Genomic DNA, 21,696 nt, shown 5'->3' with positions numbered 1-21,696 from the left:
TCTTCTTGACTTAATAGCACCACCTGGCGGTTTTCATGTAACATCGCACACAGTAAATAACAAGAGTAGACTAATTACGTTTACTCGATTTGGCGGGAATGTGATGTAATGACACTTAGAGGCTGTAATTAAATAACTATATTAAGTATTCCATAGGTGTGAACTAGATATCTCACGATTGGTTATGATGTGATTTGCATTTATTTTAAATGAAAATTTGCATTTACATCAAAACTTTTAAAATAAACAAATGTAAAAAATAAAAAATTATACCACAGATAGTGTTACACATTCCACACACATATCAATGTTCATTTTAATAACATTTGACTTTGCATGTCTCACTTTAGACTCCACTGCTACTGGTTTAGCACAAGGAACCAGTCCCAGCAAAGGGGAGCAAAGTTCCTTCTGTGTCAGTGGCTGTAAAATCACTGTAAATCAAATCATTTTGTTTTAGAGATTTGAACAAAATTGATTTTTTTCGAGATGAAGACAGATTACTGACCAAACTGTCTCGAAAAGTAGACAACATTCGCAAAAACTTCCCAGCATATGGCTGCTGTATTTCCCACAATCACTGTAAGTACAGTGTACAAAGACTCACCGTGATAACTGACCATGTTCAGCAACAGATCAAACACAAACAAATGTTTCTCTTCTTCAATGTCAGTATGGAATAAAACACTTGAAGTGTTACATGTACAGTACACTGTAAACTAATCATGTGAGAACACAATGGACGATTTTTCTGGTTGTGTTTCTGTCAGTTTGTTTTGTATGAGGAGCAGTTTCCTGGCATTTAAGACACGAAAATTTGAGGCATAAACATTCCAGTAAAGTAAAAAAAAAATCAACAAAAAGCAAATATCTGTCAGTGGCTGACACAGTTACATAATCAAGAGGACCAGTCCCCATGATGGAAAGGCTTTACAGTAAAGGTTCTGACTACACAAAACTGTACACACAATAAATCAAGTGGCTTTGAATTTCTAAAATCTTCAAGACTTAATGATGACTGTCTGATTACTACAGTGCCATAGTCATTATCTTAACCACAAACAACAAAAATATCATACATAAATACAAAAGCTGACGGTCACTTTCTACATTACCATTATTATTCACATTCTTTCAGTAATCCTGACCTCCAATCTGCCTCTGAGTGCTTGATCTTTAAGTTTAGAACTCCTGATTAAAATGTGTGCATTAAAAAAATGTCAAGTTTTTACATCCATTTAAAATCCTAAAATATATATACACGAGTACATTCTGTGATGAATTCACAGAGTGGTTGTGCCTGACAGCCAGGTCCCTTTAAATGCCTTTCAGTTAGGCACATCAACCTCCAGATCCTTTTTTTTCACATTTCAGCCTTGTAGTGAGCAGATAAGACTTCAGTGTTGTGCTCAAAGACTCTCTTTCCTGCTCACAGACAAATACGGGCCATGCATGTGGGGGTTAGACTCACTCTAACCCCAGGTCACCATAACAATCGCAACTGTGAGAAAAAAAGCATCCACCAAACCCTTCCATCTCATGAAACTCACAGAAAAGGTGAGTGCCTGTGCAGCCTCGCTGTGTCACCATCGATAACAGTAGGAGCATCACGTCTGCTTTATGTTAATGCTTTCACAACTGGCGGTGCAACGCTTGTCTGTCTCTCCACATGGCGCGCACCTCTCTGAAGAGCAAGGGAGTGATGAAGACAATGCTGCCCCCTGTCTGTAACATAAAGACACAACAATCACAGTTACAGAACAGTTTTATTTTTATGTTATATAAGGTGGTGTTCCTGTTTCCTGTTTTTTAGTTTGTATTACTGTGTGCTATGGTCAATGTATGCGTCTAATGGTTCTTGCCATTACCAATGGACCAACAAGTGATAATTTTTTTAAAAAAGGAAGAACATATAGTTTTATCAGCTGGACATTAATGGAATGGTATTTATGTCAATGTGTTTTAAAAACAAGAATCTGCAAGACACGACTTTTCACTGCAGTGTTAGTAAAAAGGCCTCTTGTGATTTCAGGAAGTCGTCTTACCATGACGATGAAGAAGTAAAAGACACACATCCAGCCTAGCTTGCTCTCAATCAGGGACACCAGGTACTAGAAGAAGACAGAGATATAAATTAGGTCAAGGTGCAGGTGGGACTGCAATTACAACCAATCTTTTCCTTCTGCTCTTTCTTTAACACAAGAGATGTTTTTGTTCACCTGCCCCCCGGCAGCTCCCATACTCCCAGTTCCATCCACGATGCCAGTGACGGTAGCCAAAGCCTCCTGACTCCCCCTCAGAGCGTCCTGCCTGCCCAGGTCAGCGGATATGGCAGAGCTGATCATATTAGACGGGCCACCAATGAAGAAGCCAGTGGTGGCCAGCAGCGCGGCATTGATCACCTGGTCGTTAGGTGATCCTGAGAAAGAAAGAAGGTAGGATTGTAATACTGTTATTCCACCATTATATAATGAGGTTTAGCTTGATTTCATTAGTCTATCACAGAGGAAAAAACTAAACCAAATCTTTCAATGACTCTATACTCACGGCTGTAGCCCACTAGGGCTCCCATCGCCAGTGCCAGGCTGGTGGCCAACACTGGGGCTCTCTTTCCCATGAAGTCAGAAATCAAACCCTGGACTGTCCCCCCTGAAACACAGAAACAAAACGACACGGTGAGGAAAAGGCAGCTTTCATCCATACTCGTGATATTAAGTATGAGGAACAGAGGAGGAGAGATACTTTTTAATTTTTTTTCCTACTGTTCCTTGAAAAAAGTGAAAATTTTAAACAACTCAACTTTTCGCTGAGCCTATGATGAGACATAGGATGGAATAAAATGCATAAATTCACATGCCACTTACCGATGATTCCTCCAACATCGTACCACACAGACAGGCGGTCGGCCTCTGCCTCCTTCCAGCCGTAGTTGTTACTCAGGTAGAAAGGAAGCCAGAAGAAGAAGGAGTAGTTGACCAGCTTCAGACACGCATAAGCCAGGGAATACTGCAGTACAAACAGGGACAGAGTCAATATGGTGTTTGTTCGACTTAAGTGCTTGTTCAAGAGCACCAAATTTGACTTTGACTTGACTCTGGTTGTGGACTCACAGGCACCACTCCGGGCAGACAGAAAGCCTGACAGAAGCCGATGGCCTGAGGAGGCTCGGCCAGAGGTTCGTCCGGCTGCTGAATGGACTGGTGCCGCCTGGCGTACACCTCCACCTCCACCTCGTCCTCCTCGTCGCTCATCAGAGGTCGGTGGCTATCTGTGTCCGTCTCTACTGGGCCAAGCTCTGACTCCAAGCACAAACCTGACACACACGTTAAATATTAGATAGCGTATCTTTAATTGTATTAAGAAACACCATTTCAACTCTGATCCTTGCTGTTCCTACCGACTTCTTTTGGGGAGGTAAGTAGGCCGAAGAACACCACCACCCCACCAGCAAACTGAACCACTGACGTCACCAGGAAGGCATACTGCACGCAGCGACAACACAAGACATCATGTTAGCATTTAATGGCTGAGAATGTTATGGAAACAGGTATCGCAAAAGTATAGTGTGTCTTACCTCATATCCATACTTGAGAACACTGGAAGCCAGGAAGGCTCCCAGGATGTTGCCTACAGAGGCACAAGCACTCCACAGGCCAAACACAAAACCACGGCTGGAGGACAACAATATTCAGACATTTAGACATTGTGTCTCTTAAGAAACACTTTTAATACTGTACTTTTTGAACTAAATGCATCTTCATACTCAGCGCAGTGACTTGCTATTTCTATATTCAGCAAATTATGTCTACAAGTCCTGCCTGTGAGGAAAAGTTCTAAATGGGGTCTATGTCTCAGCAGCAACGCCAATGAATGGACGCCATTGTGCGAGTGTTTCCCCGAGCGTCGAGCTCGACTTGACGGACACCAACTTGACTAAATATTTCGAGACTTGGACAGATGATGCAGTTGTGATCCAGATAAAGTTAAATTCAGACAAATGGCAGTTCTGTAAAAAGAAGAGGAATGTCACACTCACCCCGTCTTGCCGAACCAGTTGCCCATGACGGCCACCACGCAGGGCCAGACGGCCGACTGCAGCAGGCCGTTCAGCACCCACAGGCTGCAGTACAGATAGATGTTGTAGATGTGGAGCCATTCCGTGAGCGTGCCGAACACAAATTCCTTCAAATGCATAGATAGATACAGTTATATTCCAAAAGATCATGAATACAGGCTATTGGGAACTAATGTTATCTGATCTCTATTATTGCTTGGTGTAGAAATAAACTGTATCAATGAGAATTTTTTTCGATTCCACATTAAATTTCACTGCTTTCTAGACTAAAACCTCATCATAGAGAATCATGTACTCTACATGTGAAACAAGACACACAGATGGGTCTCTCTGCATGATAGTCAAAACCTTGTGTACTAGTGTGGGGGTAGCCATATGTAGAGTTGTACTGAGTGATTCACTTGCTTTCTTTCATCCAATATTCATCCCATCTTGTACAGCTGACAGTAGGCCTGTCATAATTTGAGCCAAACACTTAAAACATCCATTGTGGTAAGGTTTTCAATGAACATTTTAGGTCAGTTGCATTGCCAGATCATTGTTAATAACACACAGCCTAACACACACTATGTACTCACCACTGCAGCAGAGCCACACAGGCCGAAGCAGAGCACATAGCGGAGGTTCACTCTGTCCCCAATAATACCACTGAGATACAGACCCTGTGTAGACAGCACCAAGAATCAAATCAATCTATCAATTGTGTTTAAAATGCAGTACCAATACAGTTTAAAGGAGGTTTAAAAAAGGAGATGAAGCCGACTCAGCTCCAAGTTCTAGGCTGGGCTGTAAGGAAGTTAAAATAGGTATGTATTGATATATAGTGGCCAGTTACTAGTGCAGTTCAAGGTTGCTGCTGTTAGAGGTCATTCCTGAAACATGCCATCGTCAGCTTCTGCCCGGTCCACCAGTATCTGCAGCAGACGTATCTTTTTTCAGACTGCTGTTAACACATAGAAATCGTGTTCGCCACTCACCACTGCATACGAGAAGAGGAAGATGGAGTCCAGAGCTCCCAGGAACAGAGTTGCCTGCTTTTCATCTTCAAACAGATGATTGTCCTGCCATGTCTGGGACAGTCGGACAGAACACAGTTAATCAAGCGCAACAGCGGGTTTAAATGTCATGGACGCTCTAGACTTCCATCAGCCAACATACATAGTTTTCTCAGGAAACTGGTACAAGAAAAATGTGTTGGATTGCTTGCTGCACAGTACCTCGCCCGGGGAGAGACTTTCATTCAGGACAGATGGTGTCCACTGGGCTGAGATGCTCACTTTCACATTGCTGAATGTCTTCCTGGATGCATGCAGCAACACATAACTGGAGAGATAGAAAACAGCTTTTAGGTAAATATTCATTTGACTATCCATGTAGAATGAGCAGGTCAGAGTTCATACTTGAGCTGGAGGAGGGGATGCAGATTCCTGAATACTAGTTCCAAAACGTTTGAAAAACGGCTTTTGTCATATTACCACAGTATACCACATTACCTACTTGGGCAATTAATAATCCTTTAAAAGTTCTTGTTAGGTGTCTTGGGCTACAGACATTCACATGAGGCATGCAGGAGGTTAAATTCCAAAGAACCAGCAGTTCAATTCTACTGAAAGAATTTACAGGAAATATCTGGAATGCATCACCTTTACCTAAAAAACAGGAAACACAAGCCCAAATTTTGTGCTGAACAGCAGAATTCATTGCATGCTACTGCCTGCTGCAGTTGACACTTTGTTTTGCTCCTGACGTGATATGCGATATCAGATCTGCTGTAATAAAAGATTAACAGCACCGGCTGTGGCAGGAAATGAACCAACATGATTTAGTTCCTGGTATAAACACTGTTGTACATTCTCCGTTTAAAATGACCTGAATGTCTCTGCAGGGTTTAATACACTTGTGGACTCTTTTCCCCCAATGAGAAACTATTTAGATTCAAGTTTTCTACTTTTTCACTCTGTGTAGAAACAACCTCTATTGGAAATCCTTCCTTATTGTCTATGTTATCTTGACCATATCTGACCTGGGTTAGCCGTGCTCCACAGACCTTTTACCTGTATCAACAGCTCACACCCATTCACACATTTCTGCACTAGCTACATTTCACTTTTACCCAACTCCTGCATTTGCTTTTGGTTCATTCTTGTGAATGGCTAGTTAGGAGATTTTTGTTTCAAAACTGCTTTGAGAATTTGTTGGGAATATCATTATTTTTTGATGATAGGAAAGTAACACACACCAGGGATTGTAGTAAGGTGCTGATCACTGGAAGTGGACACAAAAGTAGGAACAAAGTGTCACAAACTGACTCCAAATGCATTTCACTTTTAAATGTAATAATGTTTCAGCCAACAACTAACCAACCACCTTGCTGTTGATCTTGAAGAAAGCCTGATGGATGAAGCATCATAATCATACATTATACATCATGCATATGGAACCATATGGAAGTGTGTGACACTTTGTTTCTGCTTTCAGGAAATCTCATACCACCTTTTGTTTGACTCTTTCAAACTATTCAAAATAATAAAAGAAATAATAATGATAATAAAAAAGAAAAAAGAGGACAAGTCTGCTATCACAGGCTCATCTAGAAAACTAAACCCAAAGGTTTGACGAGGACCTTTAGGACAGGGTGGGACTAGGTTACCTAAAGAAGGTGAGGAGAAAGGCAACCAGATGATGATGGGTGTACTGTGACAGGTAGCCACAGCATGAGGGAGGCATCACAGGTTTGGCCGGAGGGAGGAGAAGGTGGAGGAAGAGGAAGGAGGTAGTGGTGGTGGAGGTCTTCAGGGGGAGCAGCAACAGGACAGGGAGGGGGTTCAGCTAATGTCCCACTATGCACATCACTTGGGGAACAACAAAGTAGCCTGAAAAGAAGGGATTGGAAACCAGCGTTACAACAGGGCTGAAATGAACCAGATTTTCTTTTGATATTGTTATTAATCGATTAGTTGTCTTGATCTTCTAAATGTCTGAAAAATCTCTGAGTGTTTCCCAAAAGCCCAAGCCGACGTCCTCAGATGACTTGTTTTGTCAACAACCCAACTACATTAAGTTTACTGTGAAAGCTGTCCAAAGAAACCATAAAGTATCCACATTTTAAAGCTAACAGCAGTGATGATTGCTGCAGTGATCCAAAACTTAATGGTGGATGATCCTTTTCAAAGAACACAGTGTCTGAGTTCACCCAAGATTGTGATAACCAGGTGCTGAATATCATTTTACCTGATTTTACCAGTCCTGGCTGTTTCCTGTGCTGCCACAAGCAACACTATCTTGTTGACAGTATCCATCACCTTGGGGTAAAACAGGAGTATGAATAGATGTATGTGGTCCGAGTGCTGGGGTGTGCTCTGGTACCTGCAGGTATCAATGGGCCCAGTGTATAGTGACTGCTTCTGAAACCACTATACCTCCCCCACCGGCCTTTCAGCTGTAACCATTCATTGGTTCACATTTTTGTTTAGACAGGGCTCTATCAGCTTAAACTAAAGATCGGATCCAAGTCTGGAAACCAATCTGATACCAGTCCTGTCTTCTCTCATGATTCTGAATGGGCGGTCGTACATAATGAGAGTGTAATTATTGTGGATCTGTTACGTCATGGCCGATACCCAGTCTGCTTAATCAGGTTGGTATCTGCAGCAATACCTACTGAGAACAAAGAAAAGAAAAATCTATGCTAAATAGTTTTCTTTTCTTTGTTATTCCTATACTCCTGTCAAACAACCGTTCACTGTTCCTGCACCTCTACTGTAGCGGCAATGCTCAAATGTGTCCTTGTGGCACCTTAACTGTGTACTCCAATTACATGCCAGTTTCTGTTGCGTTCACGTGCTTGTGTTGCAATATACTGGCAACGGATGGGTCTACTGCTTGCCATATTAAATAAGAATTAGTCTGGTTAGTACATATTTTTACTGTTAGAAGGAACAGACAATAATTATGCTATATTTGTCTTGCTTAAAGACAGACTTTTTGGGAAAAAAAACCTGTTGCACTCAGTGATGAGGCATGGTTTTATTTTGAGAACCAAGCACACTGATATGAAAGGGAATTGTCTTACTTTCATTTTCTTAATAAATTGTCGTATAAGCAGTTCACAATCCCTCACATTTCTTTTTGCAACACTTGCTGTATCTGGTTGCGTACACTGTCTGCTCACACTGCAGATACAATGCAATAAACACATCATTACTGGGAGGGGGGGACAAGACAATGGACCATATGAATAGGTCCTTTCTACAAGTAAAATGGGCCATTTTTAAAGGGGGACACAGTTTTTAATTATGTTGTGCACATTACCCAATGCAAAAATGTGATCAACAAGATAGCCAGTCATGACAGAACTTCTGCTATTTCATAAAACAAAGCGTCCTGAGCAGTTTCATACTACAAACACGAAGGCCAAGTAGTCACAGATGGTCAACCTCAACATTTCCCTCTACCTCTTATCAGGTGGTAAAGCCACTGTACCCCGCAGCAGTGTTTATTAGATAAACTCCCTAAAGGCAATTAAGCATTGTTCCCGTGACTGGCATATCCAACCCCCTGCAGATCCAGTAAATGACAGGTCGGACTACTGAGCTGTAGTTACACTTTATAGAGCGCACCACACCGAAAGGGAAACTAGAAGCAGGGCGTCCTGTTCAAATGAAGCTATCTATTTTCAGTGTAACAAACAGGCTCAAGTTTGTGCCTCTCACTGCTTTATGGCTCCTGTGTTCAGAGAGATGATTTAGCATGTTCGTAGATGAACAGCCCATCTTTAATTGAACACATAAATTAAACACACATGCAGTAACTGAATATACAGTCAATTAAATTCATTCTAAGAGGTGTTTTTGTTTGTTCTAAGAGCCAGAATTAGCCATTTCTACTCCATAACGGTCTCTGTCCATCTCTTCCTCACTGAGTGACAACCAACAGCTACTTGGTGACAGAGCCTTTAGCTTCACAGCCAGTTCCCCATCCATTTTAGCTTTAAAAATCATAAGAAGCGCTCCCAGACGAAGAGCTGATAGTTACAGTACAATACATGTGGGATAAACAAACAAACGACAGCGTTTTCTTACCTCTCTGTTCAGGTAACCGTTGGTCTCTGGTTCGCTCTCGGTGTGGTAAAAATCTGTGTTTACTGTGGAGTCCTGTGTCACGGACGGACGATGCTGCCAGCAGAGCATGGCGGCGCACTGCTGCCACCAGCAGGACAGGAGTGGAACTACAGCCGTAAGAGCACAGAGAGGAGGAGGAGGAGGAGGAGGAGGAGGAGGAGGGTGACTGTGAAGACAGCTGTTCAGCTCTCACCTGTCACTGTGACACTTGCTGGGTAGAGCCAAGCTGTCATTGGCTACAGGGTGATTTGTACATAGTTTAAAATCAGCTCCAAAGAAACTATACTTGTATTAAAGGCAGTGACACTGCAGCGGGGAGCTAGCACTGAACTTGATCAGCACTTGAATTCTGGTAAGCCAATATTAAGACAGTATGTGTGTTTAAGCTGTATGTTTGTGCTAGTGTAATGCACATTTAAGACCGGATATTGGTCCAAAATTTAATTGTGATTAAAGTTAAAGGTGCGATATGTAATTTTTCAATCTTTCAATTCCATGAAGCCTATTTTCATACATAAAAAAGAGGATTCTAAAGGTTTATTTCTTGAGATAAACTATGGACTGAAGTGCAGCTGAGGTTGTGGTAAAAGACTCCTGTGAAAAATAAGATTTTGATGAAGAAAGCAGCTTTGGAAGTGGATTAAATAGAAAAAAAAAATAAAATGCATGACAATCTAAGTTAAACATTGTTCTTACAAGAATTTAACTGTATGTGTTCTGATTGATGATGATTTATATAAAAAGTGTCTCTGACATCTTATGATTCTCCCTTGGTTTCTTTTTTTGGGGGGATATAACAAGTTTAGAAGCCTATTGTCATTTCTTTGCTTGTATTTTTCATTTGCACGTGTCATTGGGACGCTCCTTTTCATTACTGCGTGGAGGTGAATATGCACCTCAGGGTGAGGAGGGAGGGTGGGCTGACGTGCTACAGCTGCACGAGCAACTGTAGCCCAGGAACAGTTGTGATGTCAGAATCCAACGAATGTCAGATTTGGAGGGAAATAATGTCGTAAAAATGATGTCCGTGCCGCGTGACAGTGATTTCCCTTCATAATGTCAGCTGTGAGGGAGTCAACCAGCAGACATAGACACATGTAAAGAGAGCGAGAGAGAAGAGAGAGAGAGGGAGGGAGGAAGTCATGTTCAGCCTGTGTGTGGGCAGCGAAAGAGTGAATGAAAGTTGGAGATTGGAGACAGGGAGAGAGGAGTGTACAGCAGTGTGAGGTGAGACCCTTATGTCTCACTCGATCAAACATCTGACGACTCACTTGGAGGCTTTTAATCGAGATAGAGAACCTACCGCAGAGAGTTTCACCTGGACATACAGCACACCACACCGGGTTGGTTCTGAGGTTATACCAATGGATACTCATATAGCAACGTCGGCTGCACTATGCTCCTGTTTCACTAATGAACACATGGAAACTGTACGACAGAAGGAGGTAAGAAACAGATCTAACTTGACATGTTCGATATACAAAATGTGGTTTCACAAACTGTGTCTCATAGTTTCACTGACTTGTGATTCAAGTGTACAAACGCATATCTTTTCCGCTTAGTCACCTGTAAAAATTCGGGGAGAAAATAAGAGAGGGGAGAAAATAAGATATATTTAAAAAAAAAAAAAACACATTTGGAAAATCACCTTTTTTCCTAAAAGCGGCCTCATGCGTAAAAAAAAAAAAACTGCCAGCACATATCTTTCTTCTATCAAGTGGGCCGCTCTCGATGGTTCCTTATCTTTATCAAACAGTAGATAGGCATCTGAACGCCTCGTCTCCCAGCTAATCAGCCATAGCCTGCGTCTTTAAGAGCTGTATGCAGTCCCTCTGCTCAAGCTGCCCTGTCATTTTGACTACATATCAACTAAACAAATGGTGACAACAGCCTCAGAGCTGGGAAATGACCAAGCGCTATCTCAGAGGCCAGTGAACTTTGAAACACTGGCCTTTTAGAGATGTGAAAGTATGTGAGTCAAGAAGAGGAGAACAGAGCATTTTGGTCGCTGAGAGGGCCAAAGGTTGGACTCCTGCAGCAGAAAAGGAGCATACGTCAATACAAGACAGGGAAGAAAAGGCTGAGGAGAGTGATTCAATCATGCAAGAGCTCCCTAATGACTGTTGAAATGTTGGTTTGTGTGATGAACTGCTCGAGGGAGTCGCACAGAGTCCCCGGCTGTCATGTTTTTCCTTGAGTCTGCCCAGCTGGCCTGTAAATACTGTACATTACCAGCTGTGGATGAATGTTCACACCGCATAAAAAGTGAGCCCTAACATGACTGTTAATCTCTAAAATGGAAAAAAAAAACCTCTTCATGATTATGAGTTTCACTGGCAAATGTCTGACACTAATTGTCGGTTGGAGCCAAGCCAGACAGGATGCAAACAATCTTAACATTCAAACTCAAAGGAATGCTTATAAATCGATTGGCTGAATATGGTTTCCTTCCTTCATCTTTTAGGTGTGCAGGGATCATGGAGGCCTCTAAGAGAATGCCAACCAGGCCGGACTGTATCTACGCCACTATCAACAGGTTTGTATCAGATTGAACATTTACACTATTCCTCACAAATTCCTCCGGAGCTTGAGAAACACAGTAAGTAAAGCAGTATAGGTTGCCCTTTTGTCATCGCATCCATTAAGGAAAAGTCACAACAGGTCTTTCAACTTTGGGCTTCCCATTTCCTCCCGTTTATTTATTAAATCATAACGGTTTGATGAATTGGGCCCCGGTCCAAGTATGTGTTTATTTAGCAAGGCTGATGAGAAGAAGATGCTCGGTCATAGGGTTGTCCTCTGGCATTTACTCACAGGCTGAATTTTCCCACTGTTGCCAGAAAAAGACTAAGTGTCCCCTAACTGGTAGTCACAGAGACTGTACTGGGAAGTTTGGGAAACTCTGGAAGCAGTCAGAGCCTTTAGTTGACGCGAGTAGGCTGATAAAATGATTATTTAGAAAGATGTATTTTACTGAGAAATTCTGTAAAACTGTGGTTTCCCAAACTTTTTTGTCTTTACCCCTCTAGCCCTGTCGGAAAAACTCAAGTACTGCAACCAAGTGTGTGTATTTCAACTGATTTTATAGCCGACTTAATTAGTTTTTGGCCTATATAGATGCATTTATAGCATTTATTCTGTACAATTGATTATGTTGGTTTGACCAAGTTTGTTTTTTGTGAACTACTTCTAGGCCACCACTTACACTGGCAGACATATTCCATTATTTCTATCTGTGCAGGATTTTTTAGCTAGGCTGTGACAAAGTTTAGGGAGTTTTTGGTAAGAAGGCCTAGGTCTTCAACTGCTGACTCATTAGCATACTTTTAGCTTACTGTTCAGCCATTTATTCTTATTTTTCTTTCTGTGTTTAGACTGAAGAACGGCCGTCTTGGTGAGCTAAGCGGTTCCCATATTGCTTCAGTGGAAAACAAGGGAACTGTGCAAAGAAGAGAGGGGGCACCGAAACTCCCCTTCACCCCATTAGACAACCTGAGCAACCAGAGGGAGGAATCACTCATCATGGCTCACAGGAGGTCAAATTTTGATCCTCATGGCAATGAGAACAATTTATTGGTAGGCAACAAACTCTCAAGATCCAATGGAGGCAAAATCAAGGATAAAATTTCTCTGTGGGAGGGGAAAGAACCTCCTCATTCACCCATTACCTCAGGTTCTCTGGGCCAATGCACCAGCATAAAAAGGACAGAATCTTTGACGAAAAGCAGCGATGAGCAGAGTACGGACAGTTCCAGAAGAGTATCCAACAAGGAAAAGCAAAATCTCGTGAAAGAGAATGGGGATTCAAGGCCTTGTTCACCTGCTGAAAGTGTGAAACAGCAAAGAGGGACGCTCAAGAGCAGCAAGCCCAGTGAGAACCGAAAAGGAGAGGACTGCAGCAGAGTTGTCCACAAGGAAGAACGAGATCACGAGAAAGAGAACGTAGAAAAGCTTCTGGATTCAAGGCCTTGTTCGCCCATGTCAGCAGTGCAGCAGCAGGTGGGGACGCTGAGGAAAAGCGGCGACAAGAGGGCAGCCGAACAAACCAGCCAGGAGAAGAGAGCTGTATTCACTCTTTTCAAAAAGCTAGAGGCCATGGGGGAGAACCACGGGAAAACTCCAACAGAACTCGGAAACTACTTCAGCCCACCAAGCAAGGACAAACGGACAGATGTGAAGAAGAAAGAATGTGAAGTCATGGGTCAGACTAATGCACTACAATCCTCTGGAGTCAGAGAGGGAAAGCGGGACCAGGAGAATGTGTACACAGAACCAGGAGCACCCCCCATCAACCCAGTCCCCAAACCCCAACGTACCTTCCAACATCCAGCTACCGCCTTTGCTGGGAAGGGTCAGAAGCAGGGGAGAGGGCAGAGGAACCTCCCACCGCTGCCCTCCAGCTCTACGAAAACGTCCTCAAAACCTCCCTTGGGCGTCTATGGAAGACCGAGGGGCGAGAGAGTCAGAGACAACATCAACAGGTATAGGGAGAACAACAACGTGATGTTTTGTTGTCTGTGGCTTTAGTCACAGTTTGACCTGATGTTTCTCTTCACGGTGACAGGAAGTCCTTTGAGTTTGAAGACCTGGCAGGGTCAACCAGTCCACTCTTGCCTCGCTCACTGTCTCAGGAACATCACTATGAAGACATCCTCGGTCAGTCACCTCTGTTATCTTTCACAGATTTCAAATCTAACAAATCTAAATTTCAAATCTGACATTTTGCAAGAGATAGATGAGAACATCAACACCTATCTCGTAGATATGAAGCTACACACTGGAAACGTGGGGAAACAATTAGGTGTTATCCAATGATAAAAATGATGTTCTGAAGTCTCTGGTTTAACTGGCTGGTCATTGTTGGACTGATTTGTGTGTGGTATTGATCTTCTCATCTAAAATTCAGGAGCATTTCCCAAATTGACGAACTATCTCCTTAAATTTCAGCTGAGATTTTGACAGTAGAAACTGGAATGAAAACTGGAATCCCAAATTGTTTGAACAATAGGACCTCGTAGGTTTACCTAGAGATGCCTATGAACAGATGTTGAACATTGCCATCTTTTCTCCTCTCACAGATTCATCCAAAGAAAACCCATATGAAGACATAGAGTTGGACAGTCAGTGCTCCCAGCAGTCTTTGCCCTCCTCTCCTGGAGCCGATAGTGCCAAGGTTCCTGCTGCACAAGCCAAGCGTAACACTTAACGTTTGAGGTATTTCGAAAACTGATTAAATTCTGTCTACAGACTTCAAGACCCGGCTTCTTCAGGCAGAATTCAGCCAGGAGCTTCAAGCTGCTGGACCTGAGGAGAACCAACCAGTCGACCCACAGCACCAGCAGCGGCGGTGTTTCATCTCCACCCCAGCTCAGCCCTCCCTCCACTCCCACCGGGCCTGAGCACACTTCCTGGCTGCCCGGGGATCTCTACAGCCGCACCTGCCGCAGGATACCAACGGTGTGTGCTTGAGTGCTTATTTTAGAGCTGTACATGTAGAAGGTCACATCTGTGAAGGAAGAGATCGATCTGTAGTATTTCTTCACAATGAGTCAAAACTTTGCTCGAACAGGTTGTACTAAGAATCAACAGTATCTTTGAGGCTCGGATCGGGAAGAAACATCTACGGAGGATCTATCATTACGCTGAGACAAGCTCAGGCAGAGGTGATGAGGTTTACATAATGATTATCCAGGAAATTAAACTTCAATCGACACATTTTCTTGTAATGTAGAATAGTAGTTTTGACTAAAGAGACATGGCTTTTGTTTGCAGTAACAGATGACAACAGTGACTCTGAGAGCGAAGTTGAAGAAAGAGCAAAAGGTAGATCACCAGACACATCCCCATTTGGCTCATCATCTTTTGACAGCTTCACATTGTATATAACCACATTGTACCTTGCTTTTTCCCTCAGCTCAACGTCAGCGTCTCAGGTCAGTCCAGTCCATATTGAGCCAGCCAGGCCAGGCTCAAGTCCACTACAACGGTACCAAGAGCTCCCGGGAAAAGGACCTGCACCAGCGTCAGCTCTTTGAATATTTTCTAGTAGTGTCGCTGCAGAGGTCGAAGGCTGGAGCCCACTATCTGCCGGAGGTCACGCAGCAGTTCCCCCCGAAGGTCAGGACCGAGGCTTGCCACCATCTTTTCTTGTTTTTGGTGCAATTTCTTTTTTAAAGGGAGATTTCACACATTGAGTTAAGTTTACATATTAAAGAGTACAACATCTCTGTAGCTCCAGAGCTTCCATAAGTCAGGGAAAAACCCAGATGATGCCACGATCAACCAGAATGGCATTCAGTAGAGCGCAAGGCCCAATAGTCCCCTCACTCTCACTCATAGTTACCAGCCAGCTAAACTCATCTGATTATTTTTTCATCAAGATTCATGCATTATTCTCTGAAAATGTAGAGAACACGATGTTGTAGAAAGAGCGACATAAATCCTTTACATGGATCTGCACCAAAAGTTAATGGGGTCTGCTCTGGGCTGAGACCCATCCTCCATCCAAGTTTCATGGAAATCTGTTCAGTAGTTTTTGTGTAATCCTGCTGACAAACCAACCAACAAACATAACTTCCTTGGATGTATTTATCCCAATTTGTTTTGTTTTTTTGAACATAAAACCTGAATAACAAATTGCACAAGTGATTTAAAATAGAAACAGAAAGAAACTACCCAGTTGCATTATGGGCAGTTTCGAACCCAGTCTTTTACATTTGGACTCCTACTTGGCCTTCGTTGCATCCGTTTTGACCATTCCGCTTTTGAATATGTCTCTTGTGAGTTCATAAACTTTATGGAAGCACAACACAAAATCCCTGATGTCTCAAAATAGAACGCTCCATTTTTTTTTTTTTAACCCCGAGACAGAGAAACTCGACATTCAAAACATTCTAAACATGTGACTGATCAAACTGGTTTCATTTGCAAGGATGTCCAGATACAAAAAAAGAAAGGTCCTAGCAGCTGCTTTAAACAATCTTGCTCTTGTTAATATGAGCACTCTCCTATGTTGAATATGCATGAATTAGTAATGGAAATTAAGTTGCTGAAAATCCATGAAAGCAGTATAAAATGAGTCCCATTGCATCACTGCTTTTGCAGCTGGAGCGCAGCTTCAAGTTCATGAGGGAGACGGAGGATCAGCTGAGGATCATTCCTCAGTTCTGTTTCCCTGATGCAAAAGACTGGGAACCGGTGGAGAGCTACCCAAGGTGAGGGCATTAAAAAATACCTTAACGCTGTGTAAATTAAAATGTAACAGTCAAAATTGTTATAAATACCCTCCACAGAGATATTTCTCTCCTTAGCAACTCAACATGTTAAATACTGAAAATTTGAAAACCTGCTGTCAAACCCTGATACACATGACTGCTGATAGACGAATAGATGTATGGATAAATGCCAGTATTACAGTTTGTATGTATATAATTATCCATGGATATACAATCAAAATATGCTAATCACGTGTTTATTTGTGTATTTATTGTGGGTCATCCCTCATAGTGAGATGTTCGCTTTTGTTTTGACCGGAGAGGATGGGAGCAGGAGGTTTGGATACTGCCGGCGTTTACTGGTAAATAGAAACGAGTCAAATAAATAAGTGCACCGCTGCTGAACAGGAAGTGGCTAAATACCACAATGACGGCTGAGTAAATAAGCGTGCCAAAATAGTCGGCGTGCCTGTGGGAAAACAGTCCATCTCAGAGTCTGGGAGGAAGTGTGTGAGACTGGGAAAGTGTGTGTGTGTGAGGGTATGTGTGTGTGCCTTTACATGTTCCTGTCTATGTATTTCTACAGTATGTGTAAGTTTCAGCATAACTGATATGCATATGAAATTTTCTTTTATTTCTGAAACTTATTTTGAAAGGCCAGAAGTATGCTTATGAGTAAATAATTAAATGTTGCCCTCCAAACACAAAGGTGCAAGATGTAAGAATTTTTACATAAACATATAAGATGCGTTTTGCTGCCATATTCAAGATGTGTATGTATTGTGTCTGGATATCTACTGACACTAGCCGCTAACCAGCTAGACCTGGACCATTCCTTTTCAAAACACCACTCCAAACTCCCGTTTTGGACCGCTAACCATGCGGATAACTGATCTAACAGCAGATACAGTTAACAGCAGTTAGCTGTCACTCTGGTGATATGCTGCCCCCTCCCTGTTTGGAGTGTGAATTGAAGAGGTGGCCAATTCTTACATATGGCACCTTTAAAAACCCAGTTGCTACTCCAAAAAATACACATAGCTGTTAAACAGTATTTCTCACATTCAGAAGAGGCAAAACATTTGAAACATTTTCATTTACAAGTAGCAACAAATCAACTTTCGCCTTTCTGTTTTCAGCCAAGTGGCAAAGGCAAACGTCTACCAGAGGTCTACTGTATTGTTAGTCACCTTGGCTGTTTCAACCTGTTCTCCAAGGTAAGCCACCCCAGCTAGTCCCATATGATAACATTATTGACATAAAAAGTCATTAAGCAAATTCATTGTCTGTGTGTGTGTGTGTGTGTGTGTGTGTGTGTGTGTGCTTATTTGTGTGCACTATAGGTGCTGGACGAGGTGGAGAGGCGGAGGGCTTTATCTCCAGCCCTCGTCCAGCCTTTCATGAGAGCCATCATGGAGGCTCAGTTTCCCGCCCCGGGCAGAACCATCACCGTTAAAACTTTCCTCCCCGGCTCAGGCACCGAGGTCAGTGACACTGGGGGCTATCTGAAGCAAAAACTGAAACTGGAGCCTTCAGAAATACTGCATGTTGCCAGTAATAATCTCATATTTAGTGATGTGAAACTGGAAAGTGTGAACATTTTTTGGAATGGTTTCAGTGGCGCCCCCCCCCCCCCAAAAACAAGCTTTGTTAACTCATTTGCCTAATTAAGGTCACAGTTTAATAAATGCCCCTTTAAAAAAAACACAAACTTCGTATACATTTGTATTTAGATTGGTGTATCACTTTGTAGTTACATCTTTTATGCGTTGTATTCCCAGGTGATGGAGCTCTGTCGACCCTCCGACTCCCGCCTGGAGCACGTGGACTTTGAGTGTCTGTTCTCCTGTCTGAGTCTCCGCCTGCTCCTCAGGGTGTTGGGGTCTCTGCTGCTGGAGCGGAGGGTCATCTTCACCGCCGATAAACTCAGGTCGGTCTCTTCGGTGGAGCCTTCATCCTGTAGGGACGTACTGAAGTCTGTAGCTGAAGCTCCCCTCCCTCTGCCTGACAGCCCTTGAAAATATGATGTTGCACCGAACATCCTTTCCCTCACTGTTTATGTAATTATGGAGCCGGCAGATATTAGGTGCAAGCAGCAGGGAGGTTTTCATTATAAAGTTATCAGAAATGTGGGTGGTCCAGACCCAGATTTTAAAATAAATCTATGGCAGGCCCAGTTTTATTCAGGGAACATGCCAGAGAGATATTTTGAGGCCGGTCCGTTGAGTTTCTTCGTGCCGGGGGCCAGTTTGTTTGTTCTGCAGGAGAAAGCCAGTGGGAGTCAGAAAGAGCGGTCACACTAGTAGATGGCCGGAATGCAAAGTTGAGTGACGTAAATGAAAGAAGTATGTGGATTTGCTTTCCTCTCTGGGAAACGCTGTTAACTTTGGGGAATATTAAAAGTGACCGGACGGTATTTTAGACAACAGCACACTCATGTGGTGAGGAGGAGTATGTTTCTGTATCCTTCTGTCCTCCCCTCCTCCAGAACGAAAGCAAAAATGGATCGTGTCAGCTTTAAACATGCAGTTAAAAGCATTTCCATTGCCCCTCTGTCTGTCCTCTCAGTACTCTCTCCCAGTGCTGCCATGCTGTCGTGGCGCTGCTTTACCCCTTCGTATGGCAGCACACTTACATCCCCGTGCTGCCCACGGCGATGCTCGACATCGTCTGCACTCCGACGCCGTTCATCGTCGGCCTGCTGTCCAGTACCCTGCCTCAGCTCACTGAGCTGCCCCTGGAGGAGGTCAGAGAGCCCCTAACTCATCTACATGAAATCAGCTTAATCACATATAAAAACATTATTATTGGAAAAATGCTGTTTATCATAATTACGGTCTTCTATGTGCAGGTTCTGGTTGTAGATCTTGGAAACAATCGATTTCTCAGACAGGTAGGCCATGCTCTGTGGACTGAGTACTTTCACGGTATTCACACAGCAGCTGCTTTCTTATAACATTTTCTACAATATAGGGCCTTTAAAGGGCAATTTAACACATGAAAATCACATTACCTTTGTGCTACTTTTTCCACATACACATAGGTGGTCCTCCCCGAGACCTGTAGACACAATGTAATTTGTTTCCCTTTAACATACCTGCAAATGGCTTTAAAATCCTGTTTTGTCACGTTCAGTTGGACGATGAGGACTCCATCCTGCCCTCTAAACTCCAGTCAGCCCTGGAGAATGTTCTGGAGAGGAGGAGAGAGCTCGCTAACGAAAGAGGAGGAGACACACCCAGTGGTGAGACAAAACAAGAACAGGAACATAAAAGATATTTGATTTTTCAACTCTGTTGTGTTTGTATGTGTTTGTGCAACATGTATCTCTTTATTCCCTTCAGACCAGCTTAGCACCGTTGTGTCCGAGGCCTTTGTTCGCTTCTTCATCGAGCTGGTAGGCCACTATCCACTCTTCATCACCGGGGAACGGGAAGACGGCTACTCTTCCTCCTCCTCCTCCCCGGTCCCCTGCTCCTTTCAGCATGAGGGTTTTCGTAAAGCGATCCCGTCCAAGACCGTCCGCCGCTTCCTGGAGGTCTTCATGGAGACTCAGATGTTTGGATGGTTCATCCAGGAGAGAGAGCTCCACAGGCAGGCTCTGAGAGGTAACAAGCTGCAGTTGAAAAAGAGGTTCAGCCTTTAGAAGGTGATCCAATGATTCACGATTCTCTTTTTCTTTTTTGTTTTTTTTTTTTACCTCAGGACTGTTTGAAGTCAGGGTGCAGGAGTATTTAGACTCCATCCACGAGAATGAGCACCGGAGGGTCAACAGATTTCTCAAAGGCTTGGGTAAGGTTTGTTTCTGAGTGATTCTGTGCCAGAATATTTTCAAACAATCTACTGTCGGCTTATTTTCACCTTGAACCCCCTCTGTTTCCTTTGCTTTGCTCCAGGAAACAAGATGAAATTTCTCTCCAAGAAATAATCGCACTGTGACGCCTCAAAAAGAGGCGAAAAGCTGGAGACAAGAAGCACGGGAGGAAGGAAAGGTTTTCATGGACTGCGGAGGAAAGAAATTATCATCTCGAGCGCTTTCTCAGAGACGCTCGTTCACGCCAGCCTCATCTGTGTCGGTGTTTCAGACTGTGGGGTTTTGCTCAAGGACACGTGATTCTTCAAATCGTTGCTGCCAAGAAAAATCCTGCTGTGTTTCACATGAGACTGAGACCGAAGACTATACAGAATTATTCTTGGTTCCTTTTAAAAGTGTTCTCTTCCGGCGAAAACAAAAAACAACAAAAAATAAAATAGGTCCCTGTAAACTGCGTGCAAAAATCCTGAGTATATTAATGTGTGCTGTTTGCAGTGTCATCTGATTCCACAAGGGGGCAGTAGTATGTCTTTTCTGATTGCATGATCTTGGCAGTGACAGTGACAGACCAGAAATGACACAGACCTGCTTTCCCGCTCTTAAATTCTTCAGTTTTCTTGTAGTCAGAACAGTGACAGCATCACAAGCATCTGACTCTGTGACAATTAAATAAACATTCTCTGTTGGTTGTTTGGAAGCGGCGGGTTGTTGTATATTTTTTTCCCCTCAAGCCTATAAATCATTGCATTACATGTTAAGAGTTCACGTTAAACTTGGTAAGTCCATTTCCTCCTAACCGATTTCCAGTTTGCAGATAACTGTAAAAACAAAATGTGTCCGATAACACTGTGTTTAACACTGTGTTTTACGAGATAGGTTTTCGTTACACTGCGAGCTAAATACTGCGAGGAAAATCAAAGCCAAGCCAATTGTGTTCACTCAGCATTTGTGTGCCAGCTCTACACAGTGAGTAATCCGCATGCCACCCGTTTGCTAACCATTCACTGCTGTGTTTGTGTGTTCGAAGATATTTGGCCCTTTTACAACAAAGAGCCTCGGTTCAGAGTTGGTGGCGGCTCTTCTATTTCAGTCTCTGAGTCATGGAAACAAAGCAGATCTTTAGCCCACGAAGAGGAAAGCACATCTTTGTCAGCATGAAAACATAACACAGGTGCAGAGCAGAGCATAGTACTGTATTGTCTGAGGACCAGTGGGCTCAGTTTGTGCACGCTGAGCAAGCTCAAGGGCCCCCGGGGCATCGCGCAGCACCTAACCTGTCACCTTGTTAGTGGCAAGTTCACACACACACCTGCTGACACAGATGTTGATGCATATACACAGATGCACAGAGTGCAGAGTACGAAACAGACACCGGCTTATGCACACACCCACACACAGACATTGTACATACATTTTTAAAAAAAACCCATAGGGACACTGCATTGCTGTTACCATAGGGGATAAGACTGTGGA

General features: G+C 43.1%; 2 protein-coding genes and 1 long non-coding RNA gene across 6 annotated transcripts; 1 reads left to right on the top strand and 2 right to left on the bottom strand.

Moving 5' to 3' along the window:
- Positions 1-182: 182 nt before the first annotated feature.
- Positions 183-9,297, bottom strand: slc37a3 (solute carrier family 37 member 3). Of its 2 annotated transcripts, XM_037121484.1 has the most exons (15): positions 9,157-9,220; positions 7,307-7,377; positions 6,726-6,948; positions 5,293-5,398; positions 5,053-5,145; positions 4,654-4,737; positions 4,037-4,182; positions 3,575-3,671; positions 3,398-3,482; positions 3,111-3,313; positions 2,865-3,006; positions 2,548-2,649; positions 2,220-2,419; positions 2,046-2,111; positions 183-1,725 (listed from the first exon to the last, which is right to left on the bottom strand). In XM_037121484.1, exons 3-15 carry the CDS (start codon positions 6,800-6,802, stop codon positions 1,633-1,635), a joined length of 1,494 nt encoding a protein of 497 aa, XP_036977379.1. In that variant the 5' UTR covers positions 6,803-6,948; positions 7,307-7,377; positions 9,157-9,220; the 3' UTR covers positions 183-1,632. The 2 variants fall into 2 exon arrangements, with proteins under 2 accessions (XP_036977379.1, XP_036977378.1); XM_037121483.1 differs by lacking the exon at positions 7,307-7,377 and having other exon boundaries at positions 9,157-9,297.
- A 934-nt stretch (positions 9,298-10,231) lies between these two features.
- LOC119032859 (DENN domain-containing protein 2A-like) lies at positions 10,232-20,920 on the top strand. 2 transcript variants are annotated; one of them, XM_037122467.1, is made up of 20 exons: positions 10,232-10,640; positions 11,660-11,731; positions 12,570-13,676; positions 13,760-13,851; positions 14,274-14,368; positions 14,443-14,652; positions 14,765-14,858; positions 14,974-15,018; positions 15,110-15,312; positions 16,300-16,409; positions 16,702-16,771; positions 17,549-17,626; positions 17,753-17,893; positions 18,191-18,339; positions 18,978-19,155; positions 19,261-19,302; positions 19,545-19,653; positions 19,754-20,017; positions 20,115-20,201; positions 20,306-20,920. In XM_037122467.1, the coding sequence occupies exons 1-20, from the start codon at positions 10,609-10,611 to the stop codon at positions 20,335-20,337; spliced, it is 3,210 nt and encodes a 1,069-aa protein (XP_036978362.1). In that variant the 5' UTR covers positions 10,232-10,608; the 3' UTR covers positions 20,338-20,920. The 2 variants fall into 2 exon arrangements, with proteins under 2 accessions (XP_036978362.1, XP_036978361.1); XM_037122466.1 differs by having other exon boundaries at positions 10,233-10,640; positions 14,968-15,018.
- Positions 18,431-19,891, bottom strand: LOC119032860. Of its 2 annotated transcripts, XR_005079065.1 has the most exons (4): positions 19,756-19,891; positions 19,507-19,623; positions 19,245-19,321; positions 18,431-19,146 (listed from the first exon to the last, which is right to left on the bottom strand). It is a non-coding gene; the product is annotated as an uncharacterized LOC119032860 (long non-coding RNA). The 2 variants fall into 2 exon arrangements; XR_005079064.1 differs by lacking the exon at positions 19,245-19,321.
- Positions 20,921-21,696: the final 776 nt, after the last annotated feature.

Source organism: Acanthopagrus latus, chromosome 14, assembly GCF_904848185.1.
Source record: "Acanthopagrus latus isolate v.2019 chromosome 14, fAcaLat1.1, whole genome shotgun sequence".
Lineage (NCBI taxonomy): Eukaryota > Metazoa > Chordata > Actinopteri > Spariformes > Sparidae > Acanthopagrus > Acanthopagrus latus.
The sequence above is the reverse complement of the archived record's forward strand: the minus strand, read 5'-3'. Positions and strand labels throughout refer to the sequence as shown.

Bases quoted from the DNA above. Each gene is read 5' to 3' on its own strand.
- slc37a3 (XM_037121483.1), bottom strand. From the start codon at position 6,802: ATGCCTCCCTCATGCTGTGGCTACCTGTCACAGTACACCCATCATCAT. The intron at 4,183-4,653 runs GTGAGTACATAG...ATGCATTTGAAG, and splicing joins TGTGTGGCTCTGCTGCAGTG to GAATTTGTGTTCGGCACGCT. The intron at 2,650-2,864 runs GTAAGTGGCATG...TCTGTGTTTCAG, and splicing joins CGATGTTGGAGGAATCATCG to GGGGGACAGTCCAGGGTTTG.
- LOC119032859 (XM_037122466.1), top strand. From the start codon at position 10,609: ATGAACACATGGAAACTGTACGACAGAAGGAG. The intron at 14,369-14,442 runs GTTCCTGCTGCA...TTCTGTCTACAG, and splicing joins CTGGAGCCGATAGTGCCAAG to ACTTCAAGACCCGGCTTCTT. The intron at 16,410-16,701 runs GTGAGGGCATTA...CATCCCTCATAG, and splicing joins CCGGTGGAGAGCTACCCAAG to TGAGATGTTCGCTTTTGTTT.